Raw genomic sequence first — 24,848 nt, forward strand, 5'->3', positions numbered from 1 at the left:
TATATATATATATATATATAAGGAGGACGTCAGTGATGTTTGGGGTGAAGTGTGTGTGTGCGTGTTTATGTGCGTATGTGAAGGGGGTAGCATGTGCGATTTTTTGTACATGCTATATTATCAAGACAGTTCTGGTTACACTCGTGATTGTTTGAAAGGATGGACAGTGTCCTAAAACATGTGCAGATATATAAATTAGCAACCAAACTAAGGATGCCTTTATATATTTATCCTAAGTACGAAAAATGACTTTTCTTACTGTAGTCTCTCCTATGTATCAGACCGGATGATGGGATTCAGAGTTAAAACAGCCAATGTGTCAGGGAAGACTTTTAGTTCACAAATATGTCCCTTCATTTAGTCAATAACGTCACATATTACTTTATTAATTATTATTATTATTACTATTATTATTATTATTATTATTATTATTATATCTTTTTTCATCTTAGTAATCCTAGCTTTACTTTATATTGCAAAGACTGATATAAGCAGAAAAAAAGGTTTGCTGACAGTCGTTTAATTCCTAAAATAAACAGTCAGCGAAAAAAAAAAACACAAAGCCAGCTAATTCTACAATAGCGGGGGAACTTATATATTGGCTAAAAAAAGTTATATTGGCTAAATTTAATGATAGCTCTACAGTATCATAGCGAGCCTGAGATTTGTTATACTATTAGACTCAGTAACTCTCATCTTCTGTACGGATGGGACTTCCTCCCAGGTGCCAGGACTAATATTCCCAAAGAATCCTAAGACTGAGAGCAGCTCCTGGTCACGTGATTTTAGGAAAAATCATGTCATTTCTTGAAAGGTACTGCTCCTCGGTCCTGTTTGGTTCACTCTCCCCTCTTATGTTGGTCGTTTCGCCAGATCAAACAAGTTCATACAAGCAGGCAATCATAGTGAACAGATGACAGCTGAGCGTTAATATCAAGTGGACGACGTAGCAAAATAACCGGCATGGCGAGAAACCATGACAAATAAGGTCACATGTACCTTAAAGTTTGTCATTAATGTCTCCATAATGTTATAACTGCAAAGGGTTTAGGCTGCAACAAAGAGACACCACATTATGTAAAAGTTTGATATATGATGTGGTGTAAAACTCAAGTCAGCTCTCCATACTTAACTGAAGTCAGACTTTAGGTAAGTCTTCAGGTAAAACATAAATCAATAAAATAGCAAGGGCACAAGTACTAATAAAATTTAATTACAATTTTGGACAGTGTGTAAAATAGAAATCTGTAAACAAATATTTTATCAAGCAGAAGAAAAAAAAGTCCAAATGAGAGTATCTTGTAAGGACTGTAGTATAACAGAAAGCAGAATTTAATAATAATAATAAAAATCAATATTTTTATATATATAAAATTACCAAATAAATGATTAGACAGTTTGTAGGTCTTCCCATCCTCTTCTCCTCTGCTCATGTCCCCAATAAGCTGTCCAGTGCCATAAAGTGAAATGGTGCAATCCAAGATTAAGGAAACTCCATTTCCTTATTAAATAATGGTATGATTATGGCTTATTGTAAAGGCCGATATCATATCTTCTTAATATACAAGAGACAGACTGACTAAAAAACACACAAAAATACATGAAAACAAATATAAAAATATAGACTTTTCCAGGTGGAAGTCGCTACATGGACCTAGTTTGGGCATGATTAGCACATTACTAGCAGCTTCCGCCAGAGGTGCCAGACATGTGTCAAAATATTTAAAACACCAAACTCTACTGTGCTGAAGGAGATAAAATGGGAATTTCCTTTTGTGGTCAACAAACAAAACAGTGATTACCACACCATCTGTATATAATCAGAGAAAACAAAAAGGAGTTTTAGCTTTAGGGATATTATGTCAAATAGTCTTTGTAGTTTCAAAAGCATTACTTTTTAAATGAAACCATGCTCTCTGCCAGCTCTATAAATAATTTGCTCTTTACCAGATTCAACAATTATTCAGACCTAAGACCACAAAGCCACACAGGTTTCACAATGCTATTATGAAAGACAAATATATTTTTTGTTACTTTTTGACCATAATAGCATGTTATAATGTCTTCTCCTCACCAAACACATATCCGCAGTAGTGTTTTGCATGTTTGGGAAATCCTTGATTCTCTAGTGGCAGCCACCCAGTGGCGTGTTAACACTGGGTCACCTATTTGCCCAACGCTTCACTTTCAAAACTATGAAAGCAACTGTTGCTGAGACAAGACTTTATTAAGTCTTTAAAGTATAAAAAAAACAAATCACAATCAACCTTTCCATTGTTTTTCTTTGTATATGTATATATAAATATAAGTAGAAGTAACTTTAAAACACACTAAGACTGAGAGACAACAGCTATCACCAGCATATACAACAACCTCAAGTGATTGGAAACCAGATCGCTGAGGCGACTGCAGCTTGTGGTTATTAATAATTTTTTCATGAAAAAAAAAAAAAATCTTTGGTTTCCAGTAGTTTTCAAATTGTTGGAGTGTCTTCTGTTTTATTAAAATAGGTCAAAGCCCTACAGTGAGTAACATGTCGCCTGAACAAAAGTGAAGGAAAAGTTGCAAAAATAAGTCTTTTAAGTAAACCACAAAAAACCTCTATGAACAACATAAAACCACAGAACATAAAGATGTGCTTCATTTTTACTATGACTGTACCTTGAAACAACAACAACAAAAAAAAAAACACGCCGACCGTGACAACTTCCACCTATGAACTCTTAAAAGAATGCATCACTCCAGAGACTCCTCGCATCTCATTGCAAACTCTTTTCACGAAAAGCTTCACTAAATCGTTGACACAGTTACTTCCTATTCGATGGCGGAAGGTGTGAAAGAAAGGCAGTTCTGACACCGTTTAGACAGGAGGCTATGAAGCCTGGCTTTACACCCCAAACACCTATAACAGCATAGGAGAGTCGGATGATACAGTGTGTAACAGAGCTCCTGCTGTTAAGTGAAGGGAATGAACCAAATTACAAGATGATTTATGAGGCTTCCCGAAGACATAGGACAGCCTACCAAAGTGGATAGAGCGCATGTCGTACGATCAAACTGCTTCCAAAAGCATCTTAATATCACAGGGTTCGTGGAAAGAAATGTTGTCTTTAAAAAAAATACAGCCTCCTTATTTGTAGATAGCAATTTTTACCCAATCTCGGTACTGGTAAGTTGCTGATATTATGTTCGCAGTCTTAAATAAGCTCTGTATTTCACATTTATACGAGAACATAAAAGAGCAACAGGCACCAAAACAAATGCTGCGATGAGTCACGCTCGTCTTTGCGTTGACAACAAATAAAATCATAGGCACATCCCTGAACATTTGTGTCCGCAGGTGTCAAGCTACGTTTAAAAAAAAACAAAAAAAAAAAACAGTGTATTCACTATCCAGTCAGCAGAGACTAGTTTTGCTTATCAAAATTTAGTGTGAACACTCAATGGTTGTCAGCCACAATAAGTCAGCGTCAAAAGAGCTTCTTTTTTTTTCGCCTCAAATCAAGCTGCTTCCCTCGCCTGAGCAATTTTGCAGCTGCTACGACAAACCCTACATTCAAAGCAAGAGTAATGTGAAAAGCAATGACTCTCAGAAAAAAAAAAAAAAAACTGCTTTATGTTGGGTTTTTTTTTTAGATGAATATACATCTCATTCACAGAGATAAATAGTCAATTTAATCAATGGAACATCACTACGATCTGCATTTAGGACGACTGTGGTTCAACAGAAAGGCGTCATCGTGCAATCTGAAAGTTGGGGATTTGATTCCAGCTTCCTACTGCCAAATGTCAATGTGCCCCTGAGCAAGTTGTCTGCTAGTCTGTGTATGAATGTGTGTGCATTAGAGATTGAATATGCCTACTAGAGGTGCACCGATTGCAGTTTTCTGGCCGATCAACAATGACTATCTTCCAAAAGCCTGACCTACCAATTCAGATTTTGACCGATGCTGATTTTCTATTTATTTATTTTCTGATTTGTTGTTAAATGTAGCAAGAAAGTCACTGAACTTGCAGCAGGGCAGTGATTACTGTTAACTGCAAATGTGCAGACATGACTTGGTGGGCCGGTCTGTCAGTCAAACCTGTGTCACAGCAGAGCAGAAGAGGACAGTGCTTGATTTTTAGACCTTTGCTGAAGTACACAAGATTGGGGGAGAAGTTTGGTTTCACATCTATGTATCGACCGATCACCGATCTCCCAAAATTAAGGAAATTAGCACAGATAAATCAGCTTGCTGATAAATCCCAATGACTATACTATACAGTGCTTAAGTAGTCTAGTAAAAGCGCTTTAACATTTCAGCCCATTTGTCATTTTGTCAGAGAAAAACCAGACGAATTTGCATTATTTTCATGTATCTAATATGCAGAGAAATTCATGCAAATGCAACAAAACTATATTGAAATATACACATCACTCTTTTATGAAGAGAAGCTATAATTGAGCCACATGCGTATTTTATAGGTAATGTTAATGACACTGAAAATGTTGCTATTCATGGTTGCACACAAAATCCTTTTGCCAAATTACAAGCAGAAAATCGAAGCTTTAATCCGGTGGTTTCATGTTAAATCTCTGATATTTAACAATATAATTGCAGTTTCTTATTGTCGATTTAAGGAACAATGAAATCTGGGTCAGCATAGTGATTTTTTTTTTTGTTAAAATAAGAGGAAACATGAAATGACGGAAACCGGTAAGGTGAAAGAAACTGAAGAGCAACAAGTGAGTTGGAACAAATTTGACTTATTGTAATCTACCATAATATGGTATAACCAAGTTGTTTGAGCTCCAGTATGTAGTTCTTCATATTAACATATTACTTATACCATTAAAAGAATACATTCCTATTTAACAATAACAGCGTAAGAGTGGAAGGCAGCTGTTTGTCCATTTTCTGCTCTCTCATTCCTGCCCTTTTCAGGGTCACGAGTGGGATGGAGATCATTCCAGCAGTCCTTAGAGCCAACACAGAAACAAGCAACCGTACGCACTCATTTCTAAAGTCAATTCAAAAACACAAATTAACCTAACAAATGCAATTTGGGGCTGTGGGAGGAAGCCACAACTAAAACCCACACAGCAAAGTCAAATTTTCAGAAAACATCTTTCTGTGCAGCAACAAAACTATCTTCAAAATAGTTAAGTCAAAACAGAAAGATGACACTACAAGCAACTTTATTCACCACTTGGAATATCGTGTCCCGTGTGTGGACTGAATGCATATGATTTTGTGGTGGCTTGGTGGAAACAATATAAAGTGATCATTCAGTTCAGAACTTAATTCAGAAAACATTTCTTCTGCTAGGCACATATCACCTGACTTTTTTTTTGTACATGTCCATCCATCCATCCATAATTGCTAAACGGATGTTGAAGAACCCGTAAGCCGAGGGTTGCTTCCCCTGGCCGATGAAGATGTGATGCAAATGCAATGTAATGTTTGCAGTACCGTCACAAGTCCATTGGGAATGAGCTCTTCAGGCCTCATTTGCAGTTGTTCAACAGAGACCAAAGGAAGTGGCGTCAACACTACGACTGAGAGGCCTGAGCCGAAACGATTCTGGGCTCAAATGATTCAAAATGATTCAGGACGGTGATGTTCATAAAACTGACAAATGAGAAAAATTTGTTGCACTCGCCGAGGTTTTCACCTCACATCTGACAAGTCCTTGTCAGCGCCCATCCACGAACAGCCAATTTCAGCACTCCGTGTCAAACATAACTCACATGCGCCGCAGAACTAAAGCTGCCATTAAAGACGGAGAAAGGTGAGGATGTGTTTCTGCTTTTGGTGCACGAGGTTTAAGGTTTCTTTGGCAGATCAAGAAGTGATTTCTCTGTGTGTGTGTGTACACACACAGTATATATAAGCAACCTAACATTTCTTCGACAATCTATTTTGCTAAATCAGCATCATTCACAGTAATCACTTTGTTATCTTTTTACTACATGTTCCGCTGAGCAAGTCATAACACCACAGGTACCACTCAAATCACAAAGCAATCAGCTCCTCTTCTCCCAGCAGTTCATTCTGACAACAGTTTCTTCTTTAACTATTCAACATGCTTTATAGAATTTTCTCTCACAAAGAACAGTATGCTGTTTTACATTTAAGCCAAATTAGAAATGTTACTTTTCCCTCGAGAGGTTTACTCTGAAATGAAACGTTCATTTTATACTAAAAATAAATCTAAGGCCTCCGTTGTCCAAGCTAAGTGGAAAGTGGACTGAGAACTTTTCACGTCATGCAAAGTGTTGTGGATCAATGTCTTGACTTGGAACACTTCATTATATCACAGAGGGACACAAAGGCTGCGTTCACACTGCAGCCTGAAGTGACCCGATTATGATTTTTTTCACTTAATGCTCCTCCAGGGGAATCCCAAGGCGTTCCCAGGCCAGCCGAGAAACATGGTCCCTCCAGCGTGTCCTGGGTCTTCCCCGGCGCCTCCTCCTGGTGGGACGTGCCCAGAACACTTCAGCAGGGAGGAGTCCAGAAGGCATCCTGACCAGATGCCCGAGCCACCTCAACTGGCTCCTCTCAACGTGAAGAAGCAGCGGCTCTACTCTGAGTCCCCGCCAGATGACCGAGTTTCTCACCCTATCTCTAAGGGAGAGCCTAGGCACCCTATGGAGGAAATTAATTTCTGCCACTTGTATGCATGACCTCGTTTCTTCTGTCATGATGACATCCGATACGTATCCAATTCAAATGTGACCTAATGTCCAGGTCGCATTCATCTGATCTGAATGTCACTGATACTCGTCAAACGTCACTATTCTGCATCCCGACACCCGGAAGCAGGAAGAAAAACAACAACGGCTCCAGTTGGACCACAACTTCAAATGTGTAAGCTATGCATCTATGTTTACTTCCGCAAACACTGAGCACTTCTTCATAGCAGTTGGCAAAACACTGAGCACACGTTATTGCGCCCTCTACTGTGCATGCAGGACACTTTCAGGTCGTTTGCAGTTCACACTGGAGAACACATACGGGTCGCATATATTTGGAAGTGTGAACGAAAAAAATACGATTTAACAAAATATCAAAATTGGGTCACTTCAGGGTGCAGTGTGAAGATTCATAGCCTAAGATTCAACCAACATCTTGCTAATTGCTAAGGAACTATTCTTGTGCTGCAAAGCTGTGGCTTATTGGGAAGAATGAAAGCCAGGTGTGAAGTTTTCATAGTGGCAATTTGGGGAAACTGTGCGATCTGCTGCTGTTGGTCCACTTGTTTTATCAAAGTCAGAAATGTTTGAAGCACCTATGATGTTTTTCTACTGACAAGCTTTATAAAGATACTGACTTTGTTTCCCAGCAGGACTTGACGTCTGCACACACTGGCAAAACTAACACCTGGTTTAATGACCAAAGCATCACTGTGGTTAATAGTCGAGGACGCTGGCCTGGCCTCAACCCCACAGAGAGTCTGTTGTCAAGAAGGAGACGAGAGACACCAGACCAACGATGCAGATCAGCTGAAAGTTGCAATTAAAACAGGTTTACCTTACTTGCTGTAGACAGACAGAGTTTGTTGTAAATCAGCTGTACTGCATTGATGCAGTAATTCATGCATGTTGGACATGCTTTTTAATATGGTGACAGTTTCTATGTTGGAATCCTTTTGTTAGTATTGGGTTTATGGGATGTCTGTCCACAAAATGTATTTTTAGGGTTTCTTTTACTGTCAGGCATGAAAATGAAAATAAACCAAATATATCATTCAGTTAATAATTGGGTAGTCTTGTTTATCTTTTTTTTTTTTTTTTGACGAAAATAAATACATTTTCAAATTTACTAAGATTCCCTTTTGCTTCTTTTTATTTTTTAAATTTCTTTCCAAAGTGCATTGTGGACAACAGGTTCTTCCAATGAAGTCCATATGTTATTATTCTCCTGAACAAATAGTCTATGGACTATGGAAGACTGAGCATCTTCAAAATACCCGTTTTTAAAAATAAAAATTACGTCTCACACATAATTATTCTACTTTGAGAAACCCTTTTTTTTGGTACATGGAAGTAGTACATGCTTTTCCCCTTCTCTTTTCTGATTTGTATGTAAACTTGATTGCCTCTCAGAGGGGAGTGGAATGGCAGCCAAGAACTTGATTCTTAAAATTCCAGCAGGGCATATTCCACAGGAGCAGGATATACATAGTCACAATTAATTCACTGCAGAAACTGATCATACCACTGCCATTACTACACCAAGAGAGATGAAAATGAAACAGGCTCTCTTGTTGACCTGTGGCATACCCACTGCACCAACACATGACTTCTCTCCCTGTGAATTACTCTGAAGAATGACTGGAATCCCTGAGTTTTTGTTTCTCTATGAAAAGTCAATCATGACCTAATTATCCTGAGACTAAAAATATATTTTGCGTTTGTAACAATGGCTCACAATTATCTTGTGCCTTTTTTATTCAACCCGACTGTAAGGGCATGTGAGAGTGTGGCTCAAAAAATATGTTAACATGCATTCTTTGGCTGATGATTTTAGGATTTACTGATTTTCTTCAACACATCAGCCATTTGCAAACCTCCTGCAATGTTTCTGTAGGAAACCTAGCAAAATGCAGTGATGGTTAGAGGAGGAAGTTTATAGGCAGCCCTGCTGTTTTCTGTAATTGTGAGAGTTCTTGTTTTAATCACGCCCGTCTCTTAATTACACTGCCGTCTCTTTGTTTCCACAAAAACCTGGTTTCGGATACAGGCAATATTCTGGAATAGGAAAAACTGCATTTGGGAGGTCATGTTTTGAAATGAGAGCTGTAAAGAGAGAGACCAGCACCAGAGTTTCTTACGGGGAAAATGCTTCTTAGCGGAGGAAAAAAAAAAAAAAAAAAGCACAGTAAAAAAAAATGACTACATTCCAGCTTGTAAATTCATAAAGCTGACATGACAGGCAAAGCTTGAAGATACGTGCAACACAACAAAGCAGCGTTTACTGTGGCGAGCCAAAGGGAGCTTTTGTTTTGTTCTTTACAAAGCATTAACAGCCTATTCATAAAGCTGTCAGATATAATTTATCACTAAAAGGATGTTTAGTTCATAAACAGGTGGTGTCAAAAATTGCTTCACTCAACCAAACTAATGGTCTTAATTATTTTTTGTCTTTTTTTTTTTTTTTTTTTTTTTACTTATTCAGTTGATTTGACATTTTAAGCTGCTTTAATTTGTCTTGTAAACATTTTTGGAGTATTAAGATAAAAAATGTTAGTCTAAACTTCTAAGCAGCATGAAAAATATTCACCTTTATAACAGTGGCATCATTTCTCATAGAATTTGGGAAGAAAATCCAACCTGTTGAGCAAATTAATTAGCAAGACAATATTTTTTTGTTGTCATGATAATGGTAAGAAATCTTCACTTTTTGCGAAAGAGTAAACTTAGCAATTCTTCTATAGTACATTTTAACTTTTTTAAAGTTTTTTTCAGAAGGAGTAGTTACTTTTAACTAGCAATTTCTGGTGTATAGATTTGATTTGACAGCTGAAAATTTTATTCACTCTTCAAAATAGGAAAAATAATAGAATATAGCATTCTAGGCAAACGTTGAGTGATCTTCACATGCCAGGAAGACAACAACAAGATAACTACTCACCCAAAAAACCTGCCCACCAAAAACCTTAACCATAGAGTGAGGACAATAAACTTTTAAACTTAAAAAAAAAAGTTGCAAATTTCCAAATAAACAGCGACAAATAGGGCTGGACGGCGACCAGATATATCGTGATAGCCACACACAGTAAAGAAGGTGGTAAACATCATAAAATTAGTGTCACAGAGCAGAACAGCAACAAAGACTTGGAGTCACTGAATCTCCATAACAACCACTGCACTACATCTACTTGTCATTTAGTTATTTGGGGAATTAATATATGGACAGGGATGTTTGATAAAATGCATGGCTTTTTAAAAGTACTAAGATAATTGAAATAAGAATGTGGTGCCGCAAAGTTTAAAATGGGTCACTGTTGTGTTTTGCCAATAATTGTGTGAAAGCGAGCTATTTCTGCTGAGAAATGATTACTGTATGACAGTGTCTGCTGTCCTTCGCCAAGTTTACAATAATCAGGTCACAACAAAACAACCCTGAATGCTGAAGCTTTGGTTGGTTTGACGCCTCGATCTCACACACACAATACCGAAATTGAGTTTAATTTGCAATCCCATGACCTACTATGAGAAGAAGTCCTGGGTGTTTTGTGACCTGCACTGTCGCTTCTCTGTTACAGAGCCACTGCTGCGCAAGTTTGAGGAAGCCACCCACTGATTTCACACATTCGGTGCAAGGCTGCTCTTTGGAGAAACTGCCTGTTTAACATCTACATTTTTACAGCATCCCCAACCTGAGCTATGTCAATGAGTACCAGTCAAAGATCAGCCTCATTACGCAACGCAACTTCAGACTTAACTTTTCCCTCTGACATTTGCAGTAAAACCTCTCAATAAATCCCTGTCATTTATAACCACGGAGTGTGCTATTCTCTGACATTCTCAAAGTTTCACAATGGCATCTGTGCTGACATTGGCACAGTTGTCACTGCTATAAAAGCTGCAGGGTGAAACTGTAATTTCATATTTTCTCTTCAGCTGGTTCTTTGGTTAATCGACTTAATGAAGTACGACGAGACATGTACTGACGCCGTTATGCTACGGTTAACATAAGGGGGGTAGGTTAGATTATGCAGAACATGTGAAAGATATGAAAAATGAAACTGCAATCTGGACAGAAAGCGATGGCATTGTTGTAGAATACGAACAAGTCCAAGAAGCTTTAAATCAAAGCAGTATGCCAAAGTAGATAATAAGGAGACGGTTAGGAATAAACTATTTTCAAAGATATTCCAATATTCCAATCCATTTAATGATGGTGATCGAACCCAAAATGAAATATGCAGACCACATGTAACATATCTCTCTATTTGTCATGCAGTAATCAGGTAAAACATCGGGCGTTACATGTTGCTGCAAATTAACGCGCTGACCCATTGAGGCAGGGTCTCCGCTAAACCCACAGTGGTGTCTGACACCGAGATGTTGCAAATCTTTTTAGTGCTATCAGTTGTGTGGTGGGATCTTCATGAATGAAACTTGTTTGTGCAGCACATCCCACTGATCTTCAATTGGATAAACGCCCAAAGCTCTTTGTTTCGTCCCAGAAGCTTTTCTTGGCCATTCTTGCTTTGTGACAGAGTGTATTATTCAGCTGACAGAAGCCACAGGTGATACTGTTTCCATGACAAGGTGTACAACAAAACCTAGCTAGGTTTAATACGTCAAACTAACATCCACATGGATGACGGCATCCAAAGTCAGAACAATGCCTGCTGCATCGCACTGGTTCCGCCTGTTGCTCATGATCCTGCTCTGATCCTCACATGCCCACTGTTGGTGCTTTCAGAGGTGATCAGTGATCAGTACTGACCCCTGATTAGTTTGCTGCAAGACCTACAGACTCTCAGCAAACTCCAATACACAACCTTCTACTGACACCACAATTACCTTCTTCAGTAATTTGAGCTGCAGCTGTTTGTTTTTTGGATCTGAACACATGGGCCAGCCTTTGCTAAGAATGAATCCAAATCAACGAAATAATTTCACAAGAAGAAAATAAAGCTTGCTAGAGTCCAGATATATTTTTGACAGAAAATACATTTAGGATCACCAGATATCTGCGTTAAGACAGACTTTTGAACAGAGTAGCAAACATAATGTGTAATTATTAATAATAAGTCAAGATATCGGACGATAAGATTTATGAACCCTCCTGATAAAGGATTAGTGCTAAAAGTGAATCAAAGAGTACTTTGACTCAAGAATAGTTCAAACATGTTCACATTTCTGCAAACAAGTTTGGCCAGTGCAACTGTACCGTCACACTAAAGGCAGAAAAGTTTAGGAAGGTGACCTGTTATTTTAACAGGGCTGTGCAAAACTTTTGAGATCTGCTGTTTGCTGAAAGACCTGCTGCTGCAAGCATATGCACAATAGCTACGCAAGTCAGCCAAGACAAATACATATTACCGTTTGCTATGGTTTGTAGCATGAGGATCAAAGTAATATAATAACAAGGAAATCAAAAGGATGCAAACACACTTTACAAATGAAAAGTGAGGCAAAGTGGGAAAATGAAGCTTTTAACAGCACATCAAAAAGACTAATAAACATGTGGACATGGCATTGCATTGTGATACAAGTCAAGCACTATAGCAAATGTAAACTTAGTGTTGAGCAAACATTAAACTTTAGCATGTGAACGATTAAAGAAAGAACGACGTCTGAGATCCAATGTTACTGTTTAGCATCAAGAAAGACGAGTCATATTGATACAGTCTGGCAGGCCAGATCGTACTGCGTTATCTCACTTTATGTTACTAAAAATACTCTTATCTGGGCCTTTGCAGCTCAAGTGCGGTGAGCAGTGTATTAGAAACAGTTCTCTGTACTGACAGAGAGCCACAAAGGTTTCACTATCCTCAAATGCAAAATAAATTATTACTCTATCCAACTGTTTGTTTTTTTTTTTGTGTGTGTGTGTGTGTGTGTTTTAACTTTACTGGAACTGAAACTAATTGTGAGTGTAATTTCTCTGACTGCAGAATTAAAAAGTTTGTAGCTTTGAAGTTGTATAAAACAGCACAGCACCCCACTGACAGGCTGTATTCTAGCCTACATAATAGTGAAATAAACTAAAAGCTCCATCTGTTGCTTCCATACAAATGGGTTTTGTGTCCACACCATCAGTTTACAATTTAGCAAAAATTATCTGCGGAGTAAATGTCGGTTACTCTCACTTCAAAAGGGGCAGCTTCAGATTTCAGTCGACTGGCACTTCAGTGTTAGCTTTAATTGACTGCCCTCTTTGTGTTGAAGTACAGGAAGCAGGATCATAGAGGAGCTTTTCGAAACAGCAGTCAGTCAGTCACAACTAGACAGTCATGGCCCAGTGCCAGTGATAATGTTTGATATGGATGATATGGCTCTCTGACCAGGACAGCATACCCTGGGGGAATGCATCAGCTTGCAGTGTAAGTTGCACATAAACAGGTTTTCATTTGCTTGAGTGCATGTCTAGTCCATGGGAAGCAGCAATCTGGTCAGTCATGCTCCATGATTGGGTAAAAACCCTAAAGTTGAGTGTAAACCACAGTGCTCCAGTAAGTGCTTAATTAAACGACAATACCTTTAAAAATAAAAAATAAAAATAAAAGATTCTGACACACATTTGACCATTCCTTGTTTATTATGTAAAAGATAGGATCAGCCACTAATTGAGGCTGATGCATGTTTCAATGCACCTGATCAAGCCAGTGGCAATAAAAACTAACTTTGTGTTGAAACCCCGATGCGGTTCAGCTGACAAAAAAGCGAGACAGCAATGATCTCTTGCAAAACTGCTGACATTTAATATTTGCAAACACGTCATATGGACCGAAGAAGCATAGATACAAGTGTTTTTATATTGTAAAAATTAACTAAAGGCAAGGAGCCCATTTGACCATCTCTGAGGACTTTACTACAAACTTATAATGATATGTCAATTTTCCACCTCAGGTGGCACAACTATCACTAATAAAACCAGATATAACCTCACTTCATAAACTTTGAACTATTCCTTGTTTAGAAACGAGATAAACTTGATTCTAGACTACCCTTTGGGCCTATGTCAAGACAGATTCAGATTTATCCAAACTTGCAAAAGAAGTTCTTAATCTATCAGATGCTTTAAAAGTCATGAACAAGCCAAACTTGTAGCGGAAGACAGTTATTTTCCTTGCTGCCATTCGTTTTTCTCACTTTAAATATGCTATAAAATGTAACTATGAAAACATCTGTCCACGAGTATTTATGTATGATTATTTGGTAGTTATTTAACTGGCTGACAAAGTGCAAATACGTACTATACTTTTGTCGATCTGTCACATAATATTCCAGGTCTTGATTTTATATTAGCCCCATGTATAACTATGGCGCTTTGATGCAAAGTTAAGCATTTTTAGGTGAGATAGACTAACAACTATACTCTATACCTGAGCATGTTTTAAGGGCACAGAGTCACGATTTTAACACGGCAGTGTCATCGAGACATAACCCTACTACAGCGGGACGATGCCGTTGATCTACTGTACTGCAGTTGCAGCGTTCAGAAACTGTACTGCTGCTGCTGCTGGGCACAACATCTCTACATCTGATGCATGAGGTTGACGCTGCTGCTGTCTTGCCTGCTGCTTTTTGGCAGCCTGTTGAGAAAACCAGAGGCTCCTGTGGCCCCTGAAACCAAGGAATAAGCAACGCTGTGCAGTGCACTTATGGTAAACACTACAGAGTGGCCAAAAAAAATGATGGACGGCTCAAGCAACGGATTGGGAACAGTGTTGGTGGAGAGGGAGTCTCTGTTGCAACATGGAGCCTTGTTCGCACCTTTGAACCACCTGCCTTCTTCTTCCCACATAAGATCGACACAAAGTGCCCCCCCCCTCCTCCAAAAAAAAAATCACCCGCATGATGAGTACTGGCCCGCATTTACACCAAAGTGACAGACATGAAAGACTGGTCTGTCTCCTTCTGGCAGGAAACACAGTGGAGCTCATTTAAGAAAGAAGGGATGCAGGGTAAAAGAGGAGGGTAAGGAGGGTGGGGGGGGGGGTTGGATGCTGCTGCAGTCAACCCGACGGTGGAATAATCTAGTTAGCAGGAATCAGGAGGGGGAGAAAGGAAAAGAAGAAAAAAAAAGAAAGAAAATCTGAACCTCTGAGAGAACATCTAGCTTCAGTGTGTGTGAGCGTTTGCGGCGTATGCTTGCGTGCGTGTGTGTGTGTGTGTGTGTGTGCGCGCGCGTGTGTGTGTGTGCGAGAGAGAGAGACGGAAAGAGCAAGAGTGAGCAAGCGTAATTTAAAAAGTTAGGAGATCACGGCGTTGTGGTGATGCAGGGAGGCGGTGAGGGGATGGGCGGGGGGGTTGTTGCTGTATGCGTGTCTGAGCGCTGCGTCCACAAACCTGGGCTCTCCGATACGTAGTAGCCGCACAGAATAAGTTGTATACCCCCCCGCACCCCTCGCTCCCTCCCTCCCAACCTCCCTCCCTTTCCTCTCTCTTTCTGCCTCTGCATGATCCGCCGGCTGCATAAATATGATTGCAGATCCACAATACACACACACACACACACACACGCACGCACGCAAACAAAAACACCAATTTAACCCAGACTCTTTCACACTTAAACCCACACGCACAGGCATCGCGCCGGCTGACATAGAGACGAAGGAGTGTATATGCATAACATGGTGATGAGCTTACCACTTGGATTCTTGTTTTTCTTAAGACTCTTGCCACAAAGACACTGCAGCATATGCGTTCCTTTGCTGAAAATGTTCCAAAGAAACCACATTGATTTGGGCGAAGAGCAATCCAGTGGCTTATACACCCAGATATAGATGAGATCCTTGCGGTTGCATAATAACACAATTGGATCAGTTCCCCCTAACAAGGCTACCAGTTGGAACATAGAAGGAAAGAAACAAGTGGGCTATAGATCCAAGTCCCGTGCGCTTTCATTCAAAAGCAGTCAGTGTCTGTCAAGACTTCGGAATAATGGTGTGTTTTCTTCTCCCCTCTGCCGTGTGTGGAGGATGCCCCCTCAACTAGTCTACAGTAGAAAAAATACTCTATAAATTGCATGTGTCGCAACCTGGAGGAGACGGGTCGTCCGTAAACAAACACAACTAACGTGAAGACGTGAAACCACGGCTGATTTCCGAGGAGAAAATCATTGCCTGTTAGTTCATCACTCTGAGGAGAGAGGAGGGTGGATCTGCACAGCATCAAAAAGCCAGGGGAGGATGCATCCTATGCACACACTGCTGCAACGACAGCCCCGGCGGAACGCCTCATCGCTGGCGGGACCGAGCCCAATTCACGTCTCGTACGAGGCGTATTCTTTGGAGAGGACATGTAGCGAGCACAAGCAAGCCCCAGTTTTAATTTCTCACAGATGAGGTCCCACGCCGCAGCGGTTCCGCGGAAGCCAGGTTCGGGCTCTTGGTGGTGTGTCCGTGCATTTCCCGGAGTGTGTTCGCGTCTCTTCCCCTCTGTGGGTTAATTTGCTCCAAGTCTTTTCATCACCACGCTGCTGACATCTCCGAAAAGTGCGGCGCGCAAGGGAAGGAGACGTTCGCATGAATTACCTCTGTTAGGAAGAGGCGGGGAGGAGGAGTTGAATTGAAAGATTGGCTTTCCATTACGTAAAACACGTGGTTTCTGCGCCGTCATATCTGTGATGCTCACAAGAAAAGAACAAAAAATAAATAAAAAATGGTATGAGGACTCACACGCCGACATCCAGTCGTCATAGACATGCCTCTATAATGTTCGTCTCAGAAGTAGTTGAACTTTATTCTGTATTCTTCTGCTTCCTCAGGTTGTTGCACCTGTGTGTGTCTAATCTTCAAAGTCACAGGCGCTAATGGACTCATGTGGTGACGCATTACGTGCAGGACTCTGCAAAACAATTCATACACCGTAAAAGTTCTTTCACAATGTCATGCAGTCGCACGCTTACATGTTGGGACTTCATGTGATATAAAGTAGTTCATAGTTATGAAAAGTATCCCTCAGTTCATCAATAAAAATCGTTAAAGGGTTGGCACTCATTTCTCTTCGGCCCCTGACTTTGCAGAATCCCCCTTTTACGCAGTTAGAGCAGCAAAAGTTGATTCTGCAAAAGTCTATTACAGGTGAAAAACATCCCCAAAGGACCTGCTGCAAGTCTTCTAGGGTTATACCAGCAAAATAACTCAGAAAAATAAGATTGGCTGGAAAGTGCCCATAAATATAAATTTTCCAATTTATATGTATAGGAATACACTTATTTGAATAAGCGTGTTTTGTGCCATTTTAGCTCTGAAGTTAGCTCCAGCCATCTTCCCATCGAAGCCATCTGCAGCTCCCCCAGAGCACAGGCCCAGCTGCTTCTTTGATTAATGTTCTCCTTGCTATACGTTGGACTGGATGGTTATTGGTAGGTCTGCAGTTGTGCCCAACCCTTTCTATTTTCGGATGATGGATTGAAGTGTTCCACGAGAAGTTCAAAGCCTGAGATATTGTGTTACCTAACCCAGCTTTGACCTTCTTCACAATTTTATCCCCGACTTGCCCGATGCGTTCTTTGGTCTACTTGATGCTGTTTGTTCGCTAGTTTTAAGAAGCAAGCTCCTGAAGCTTTTTACAGTAGAGATATGATTGTATTTAGACTATGTGAGACAAAGGTGGACCATGTTCACCGTCTGATAAGATGGCTGAACGCAAACAAGCGACACACTATTTGGATTTTTATTGAAAAATTTGGAACATCATGAAGGTTTTAATTTTCTTCCACTTCATTTGTGTTGGTACATCATTTGTAATCCTGTTAAATATACACTGAAATTCTTCCTAACATGGCAGAGTCTGAATGTTCTGAATTGTATTTGTGTCAAAACAAGCTATAAAAAAAAAACATCAACAATAAGCTCTCTATAGCATATACCTACAAGCAGGCAAAGAATAAAATCAAAGTTTTTATCATCGTTTAGAGCAAAATAACATTTGAACTGTCTTTGTTTTGTTGCCTCTACCCATAGGAAAGAGAAACCGTCGGTGTTCCCCATAGTGTCTCTGCCGTCTAATTACTTTTCTCTCAGGAGTTAATGATTTTCCATCACAGTTGAAAGGAACATGAGATACTGTTTTCCTCTGGTCGGATCTCAATAAGCAATGAACAAAAGTGTGACTGTGTCTAAACGCATGCGCTTTGATTCTATCTGCAAGGACTTGAGGAATTACAGGAAGTTTCTCAGAAACTGAAAATGAAACAAAAACTATTGTTTTGCTTCCACTGGGCTCAGAGTCATTTTAAATCTGTTTTGTTTGCATGGACTAATTCAAGAACCATATTCTTATTCTGATCAAAGTAAATGCGCTTTTTCATAAAAACACCCACTGAGAGTCATTGTGTTGCCATCAAAATACAATTTTAATCAGCCCTTAATGAGTGTTTCTAACCTTTCCAGTCTGATCGGCAGGAAAATGCAGCTCTCTTTTCTGGGAGATCTTAACAGTCAGGCATTCCTAAACATCTTGGCAGCATCTTTTGAGCGTGCTCCGTTGCCCGTTCGATAAATTTAGTCAGAGTAACTCCCACTAGTTCTTTGCTTCTGACTTCTTTTCTTCTTCTTCTTTTTTTTTTCCACAGGTGTTTGGGAGAAGTAGAAACAAAGAAACTGAGCGCCTCAGGAGAAGGAGGCGTGTTCTGTTCAGGTTGCTGGTATAGATGGAGGAAAAGAAAGACAAGAGATTGTTGTGAAGGTACAGCGTGTGTTCCTCATGCTCATCTTTAATAACCGAATCGCAAAACTGTTACCAGAGAATTTAGGACAGAGCATCTTTCTTTTTAGTTTTTGTTTTTTTTTTCTTTTCTTACGTCTACGTTCCAAATTTTACCATTCAGAAAGCCAACCTTCAGTATCAAACCAGAAGCAAAAAAATGCTGAAAATAACAGAACAAAAGACATGTCATTTCTTCCTTTTATGGGGATTTTCTGTAGAAATGTCTAGACATTTTATTTTTTTATTTTTATTTCAGACTTCCAAGCATAAATATGCATTGCTTTGTTTAATTCTTTTCCAGGCTTATCTTATGCAATCATAGCAAATAGTATACTTTGCTCATTTGAATTCTTGAGTTTTACATATTTCGCCCTCTACTAGGGTTTGTGGGTTATCTTAGTGTTTTTATGCTATTGTGGCCTCTATTAGCAGTAAATGGACAGGAAACAGGGAGGACAGAAAAGGGGCCGACATGCAGTAAAGAGAATCGAAGCCAGAACAAACTGTGTTGAGGACTGCAGCCTCTGCACAACTCACCCACCCAGCACCTGGATAAATCTTTCCTTAGGGCAGTGGTTCCCAAATGTTTTCTCCTGGGCCCCCTGCCCCCAGCGGTTTCCATAGCTGGACATAGACAACAACATCGGTAGCCTACAGGTAACTTGTTAAGCTTAAGGTTCTGTATTGATATTAGCTAGTCATCTTTTAGCTAACATTACCTGCATCCAACAGCTTCACTCAACTCAGTCGGTTAGTTTGGAGGGAAAAACTGTGAAAAGTTCTTTGCGTTTTGCTGGTTTGCTGCCGTGATTCTAACACAAACCTACGTAGCTCCACAGCAGCAGCAGGTCTCCTTCACAGGTGGAAACCCAGCGCGAGCGTCGCAGCCCTCATATTGCGTTTAAAGGCGGCTCGGAAAAACAGGTTACGACATGTTAACAACGGATTAAACAGTTTTAACTGCTGATAAAAGTGACAGAGGACACAAATATGGGAAGTGTGGAAGACACTACTGTATCAAATTGACAGAGGAATAACAGAGAGTTGGCCATTCTAAGGTAAAAACCCAGCGCATACGGTGTTCATGTTTTGTTTTTCTTCTTTTTTTTTTTTTTTCATCCAGACGGCTTCCCCCCCAAACCATCACATGTTTGGAAATTGAGAGGAAAAATGCTTTTCGGAATCTTTACAAATGAATCTTATTCATACCGCCCGACTCAATATTTTGCGGAAATATCATTTTCTGCAGATACAGCTACAAATCTTTTGGGGCCAGTATGACATATGAATGTACTTTGATCCAAAACATTCTTTTATCTGAATCTGTAAGGTGGTTACCCTGGAAGGTGAACCTCTGTCGCAGTCTGAAGTGTTTTACAGCCCCAGCTGGGTTTTCAGATCCGTTTCTGCATCAACTCTGACCAGCTTCTCTGTCGCTACCAAAACAATAAAATCATTCCCACAGCATGAGACTGCCATCACCAAACTTCCCAGTGGAGATGGTGATTTCAGTTTTGTGTGCAGTATTAGTTTTACCCTATACAGGCAACCCTTGCATATACCCTACATGAGGCAAAATGTGAAAAAGACCAAAGGAGTATAACTATATTTTAGGGGTAGTTTATATGTAATTCCTTAGATAAGGTGTATTGAATCATTTTTTTTTTATAAATTAAGTTTTCATGGGGTCAAGTGGACTCAGAGGAATTAGCACAAGCCTAATGCTTAGTGCACTGCAGGCTCCTGACTCCTTCTCCCTCTGCAGTCATCTTTCCTATTGATCCCTCCACTGTAATGTAAAGCATCATCGCACCCTGGAGGATATCATCTGACAATCTTGTCAGGGATCATTAGAATACTACTTTTTGATTGCGTAGCCCTGCGGTCTGCAGAAAATGGCTCCCTTGGGTGTTTTTAAAAGCTTGCTTTCCTGCGATGGAAATTAAAGCATTTTTTTTTTTAAACCTGATTTAAGATGCGTAAACACAAACGGACTGGTCTGAGTTTCGTGCACAGTTGCTGGGGTTTTATTGTACACACTGGACAGGTTCACAAATGCTGTGTGTGTGTGTTTGTGTGAAGGGGGTGTGACTGAGTGTTATCATTTGGAGGTCTGTGTGAAATATAATTATATAACATTTTTTTATGCATGCACTTTTAACGGATGTGACATAAGAGAAATACGATCTATTACAAACACTGAGGTGTTTTTTTGTTTTTGTCTAAAACTTACATTTAACAGATAAAAAATTATGAAGACAGACTGGTAACAGACATATGCTGATGTACTATTCCACTTACTGAAAATCTCCTCCAAATGATTTTAAGAATTAAAGATTTAGCACAACATTTTAATTATATACTTTTTATAACTCCATATATGGAGAGTTTGCTAGAAGTTTGCACTATTTTCTGGCTGCTGTGGATCTTAAAAAGAAAACGACAATAATCCAGTCCACACACCTCCAGTGTCAGGACGACCTTGTACAAAACACGTAGTTCCACATTGTCCCTGATATCCTCAAACCATGTGGTGGTAAAAAAAAAAAAAAAACATGCTATACTCTTACGATGTGACATAAAACACTCCCTGGGTCTGTTTGAATGTCATACAAATGAAAGTTAAAGAAAGTCCAAATCACTAAAGTAATGACTATATTTGTTTATGTTTGGCAGCCTGATGATGACTATGATGATGATGATGTGTTCTCAGTTTTTGTCTTTCTTTGCTTCTTACCGTAATAGGAATTTACTTTTAATCCGTCCTCCCTCTTTACACTCTGTGAATATTTTTTCGTTCTCAGTTTAAATCATTCTAGGAACCGGAGTTCTGTTTTCAGGTTTCAGCCGCAGACTTTGACGCCCTCGTTTTGCTCTGAGAAGCAGACTGGGTTCACATGCCTGAGAGAATAACAGCTCCTTTTTCTTGAAAATTAAAAAAGTAAAGTTCCAGTATGAAGAAGAGGGGGAGAACGAATACAAAGTTAATATTTGCAGTATATTTGTCAGTGTGTTTGTGCAGGGAAAAAAAAAAAAAAAAAGATACAGCCGTACACAGAATCACCGGTGCAGGTGTGGCTGCTAGAGAAGGAAATGACAGCGAGCATAAAGTTAATGGCAGCAATAATTGCAAACAAGGACGGCAGAGGGAAATAGCAGGGAGAGGAAACAGCTACTATGCCCTTTAGAATAGAAAAACATTCAGAGATGGCTATAAGCTCTGAAAAAGGATTTTTTTTAATATACTTTTGAAGAATTTTGTTTTTAATATTCATCTTACTTGTAGTGTCCTGAGTTATATATTTGAAACCAGTTTTGCGTTGTTATTCCATTCTTTTGAATCTTCTCTCTTTTTTTTTTACATTTAAAAACTAAAGAATGAATAAACAAAATTGAGAAAAAGAGTGAACAAAAAAAGACGTACAACTGCGACAAAAGCAAACGAATTCAACAATTTGGATTTGAATTACTCATTCCCACAGCAACCCCGTACAAGATTTTGAATGTCCGGACAGTATTCAATTACACGCCTTACTCTTCTTAATTTATTGCATAACCTCATGTCTGTTTTGTCATGTGTCAAGAACTATCAACCAATTCTCACAATCCAACAGCCAATCAGAGAAGGAGGCTGAGATGAGTTTGGCGGTGCTTGGAGAAAACATTCATAAGAGATGAACAGCTGCTGCAAGAGGTAAGTCATTAGCAAAGACTTTATTTAGACACACACATGCACGCACACACGCTCACACACACACACACACACACACACACACACACAGTAAAAGCAGCAAATGTGTGTTAATTCTCTGAGTTTCGTCCAGTGAAAGCCCTGGAACAAGTTGTGCGGCACTGCTGTCGTCCTTACACCGAGCTGAAGGGCCCTGAACTATTCTTTGTGCTCCACCGAGTTCAAACTGCTTATCTTTTGCACCATGTTACGCAACTTTCTAGTCACTAGATGAATGTAACTGTCTCTGTTGTTCATATGTAAAGTCATTAAGACCTACCGACAGTTACTATAGATACCATCTGCATACGTTTCACTATTTGCTTCGCCTCATATTGCTGTGAGACAGTGTGTGCAACGTTTAGACATCATCTCTTAAAGCTCTCTAGAGCACCCACATTATGACTCTGAGGGTGAAAGACCAATGGGACAAATGGAGTTATCCCACACACATAATAACTAGCTCCTCTTTAAAATTTATTGTGGCCAAGTGCAATCATTTCTGCGGAGTGACGAGGGAGGTGACACCGGCCCCAGTGAGGATTCGGGCGCACGCTGCTGAATAGGGGGGCTAGCCCACATTTGGTGAGGAAACAGTGTTGGTGTATAAATGTGTGAATTTGACTCTCGTGTAAAGCGCTTTGAGTGGTCAAAATGATTGGAAAAGCGCAATATAAGTTCAGTCCATTTAAATCTTTTTTTTTTTTTTTTTTTTTTCATGAGACCTCTAAACATTTGAAATATTGGGATCAGCTTGGGATTATTTGCCAAGCTTTATTTATCATTTCAATTTGGGACAGGCATTCTTTGGTATCAGAAAATACATTTTGATGTCCGTATTTGGAAACATCTGTCACAAAGACATGCGACTGAAAAGCGGTTTCTGTCTGTAGTGAGGCGAGATACGCCAACTGTGTGTGGGCCTCCCACCCCCACTCTCCCTCGTGCATCGAGAAGGGTCAAGTTAGTCAGTGAATATGGAATGAGCAACAGATGCTGCAGTGGTCACTCTTCAAGCACTGTTTGACCCTGAAACTGCCCCACCTTTGGCCTTTCTCCCCTACACACCCTCATCTAAAGTTCCTCTACAAGTGATACAGATACTCGTGTCTCAATGTTGCAGATGGCCCAAAATAAAGTGCATGCTCAAATCTTGGCCTTTTACGATCATCTCTCTGGGAGTTTCCTCTTCAGTAAGAATTGGTATTATGAACAAATCCACCACCTGAGCGATAGCACAACTTCTATTTTTAACCACAAAATGTGTTCTCCATTTGTCAAATTGCTCGATATGGCTGCGACAGAACGCGTTCCCGCCTATAATAATGCCATTAAAGTCAAAGTTTGTTCTGACATACCTCTGTAGCGTAGCCATGCTAGTGAGTCGTTTCTGTTGTGGCAACAAGATGAGCAACAATGACTTATTCTACTTTATTCTCCCTCCAGACGCTGTTCAGCCAGTTATGTTCAATAAATTAATTGTCAAAGTAAAAGTAACAAAATACACTTTAACACATAATCTGTTTATTTATTTTTTTATTGGTCTGATGTAATCGTCTAATTTTAAATGTCATGTTTTTGTTAGCTAAAAGCAGAAGCTTAGCATAATTATCAAAAAGAAATACTTGAAAACATCTGTGTGTAGCTATTTTATATAATGTGTTTCACTTAGTGAGCTTGTTCCTGAACATTATAATAATACCTACTAAAATCTATTCAATCAGTCTATACTGAAAGACGATGTTGTGCTCCAGTCTGTCGTGATTCACCTCACAGATCAGTGGTAGGTACAAGAAGTAGATTGTCAACAACTGTAATGTTACCTGGCTAGAGCAAGACATTAGATGATTGTTATGTTCATCATTTAATGTCAACTCATCCTCAATAATTTAAAAAAAAAATCTATTTATACTGAGGGATTTTTTTTCCACTTTATTTTAAAACAAGACAATCGCATCAGAGATCTTGTTCTTTTGGTCAGGATCCACATCTTTCTACCATAGGACAAGCAGAACATCGATTACGAGGATATTTAGATTAAACAAGCAGATCATTGGAAACAGCAATGTAAAAGTTGCCCTGTATTATTTTAACAATAAAGTCACAATTAATTGGGGGCAAAAAAGTTAACCTATTTCATCAAGCACTAAAGAAGTCAATGAACAAAGATGATCAGGAGACCTGGCATCAAATCTATAGTTATATTCAGAGAAGGCAAGTCAAGCATGTCACTGTACTGTGTTAATTTGTTATTCTCATAAACCATTCTGCCGTTATGTAACGGTGCTGTGGGCACTTTTTAACATGTAAAGTCTGCAGCTTCCATTATTTATGCCCTTTCAGAGCACAGATGTACGTGGGATATGCGCCTGCACTGGATTGTGTATGAAAATGGAGGAAACGTCCCGCGTTCAGCGGAACAAAAAAATGTGCCAAACTGCCATCAAAAGTGCCACTTTCAGAGAGTTAAAGACTACACTGTGCACCATCAGTAGCATGGTGGAGCTTAGTGTCTTTCCTTTTCTCCTATCCACTGCTTGGAAACCGTGTTGACTTCGAAACATCTTTAGAAGCGAACTGGGTTTTACACTTTTGCCCGTTTAGTTTTATTCATGACTGTACAGGAGTTGGAGTTGTTTTCTTCTTTTTTCTGACATAAAGCATAAGCCCTTACTCTGTTGCTGTCTTCACAGTACACTCACAGGCATTGAAGTGGTAGCACCATGCCTT

The 24,848-nt window shown here is 39.5% G+C and overlaps 1 protein-coding gene across 1 annotated transcript in view; it reads right to left on the bottom strand.

Annotated features, from left to right (window-relative positions):
* The window catches only part of fgf14 (fibroblast growth factor 14), a 119,492-nt gene extending 101,643 nt beyond the window's left edge, over window positions 1–17,849 (bottom strand). Inside the window, exon 1 of the mRNA XM_015037073.1 lies at window positions 15,323–17,849. Coding sequence (XP_014892559.1) covers window positions 15,323–15,530 — 208 coding nt within the window. The 5' untranslated portion in view covers window positions 15,531–17,849. The remainder of the gene's footprint in view (window positions 1–15,322) is intronic.
* Between the last annotated feature and the right edge of the window lie 6,999 nt (window positions 17,850–24,848).

The sequence above is a fragment of the Poecilia latipinna genome, unplaced genomic scaffold, assembly GCF_001443285.1.
Source record: "Poecilia latipinna isolate Pla-1442-1.1 unplaced genomic scaffold, P_latipinna-1.0 Scaffold391, whole genome shotgun sequence".
Lineage (NCBI taxonomy): Eukaryota > Metazoa > Chordata > Actinopteri > Cyprinodontiformes > Poeciliidae > Poecilia > Poecilia latipinna.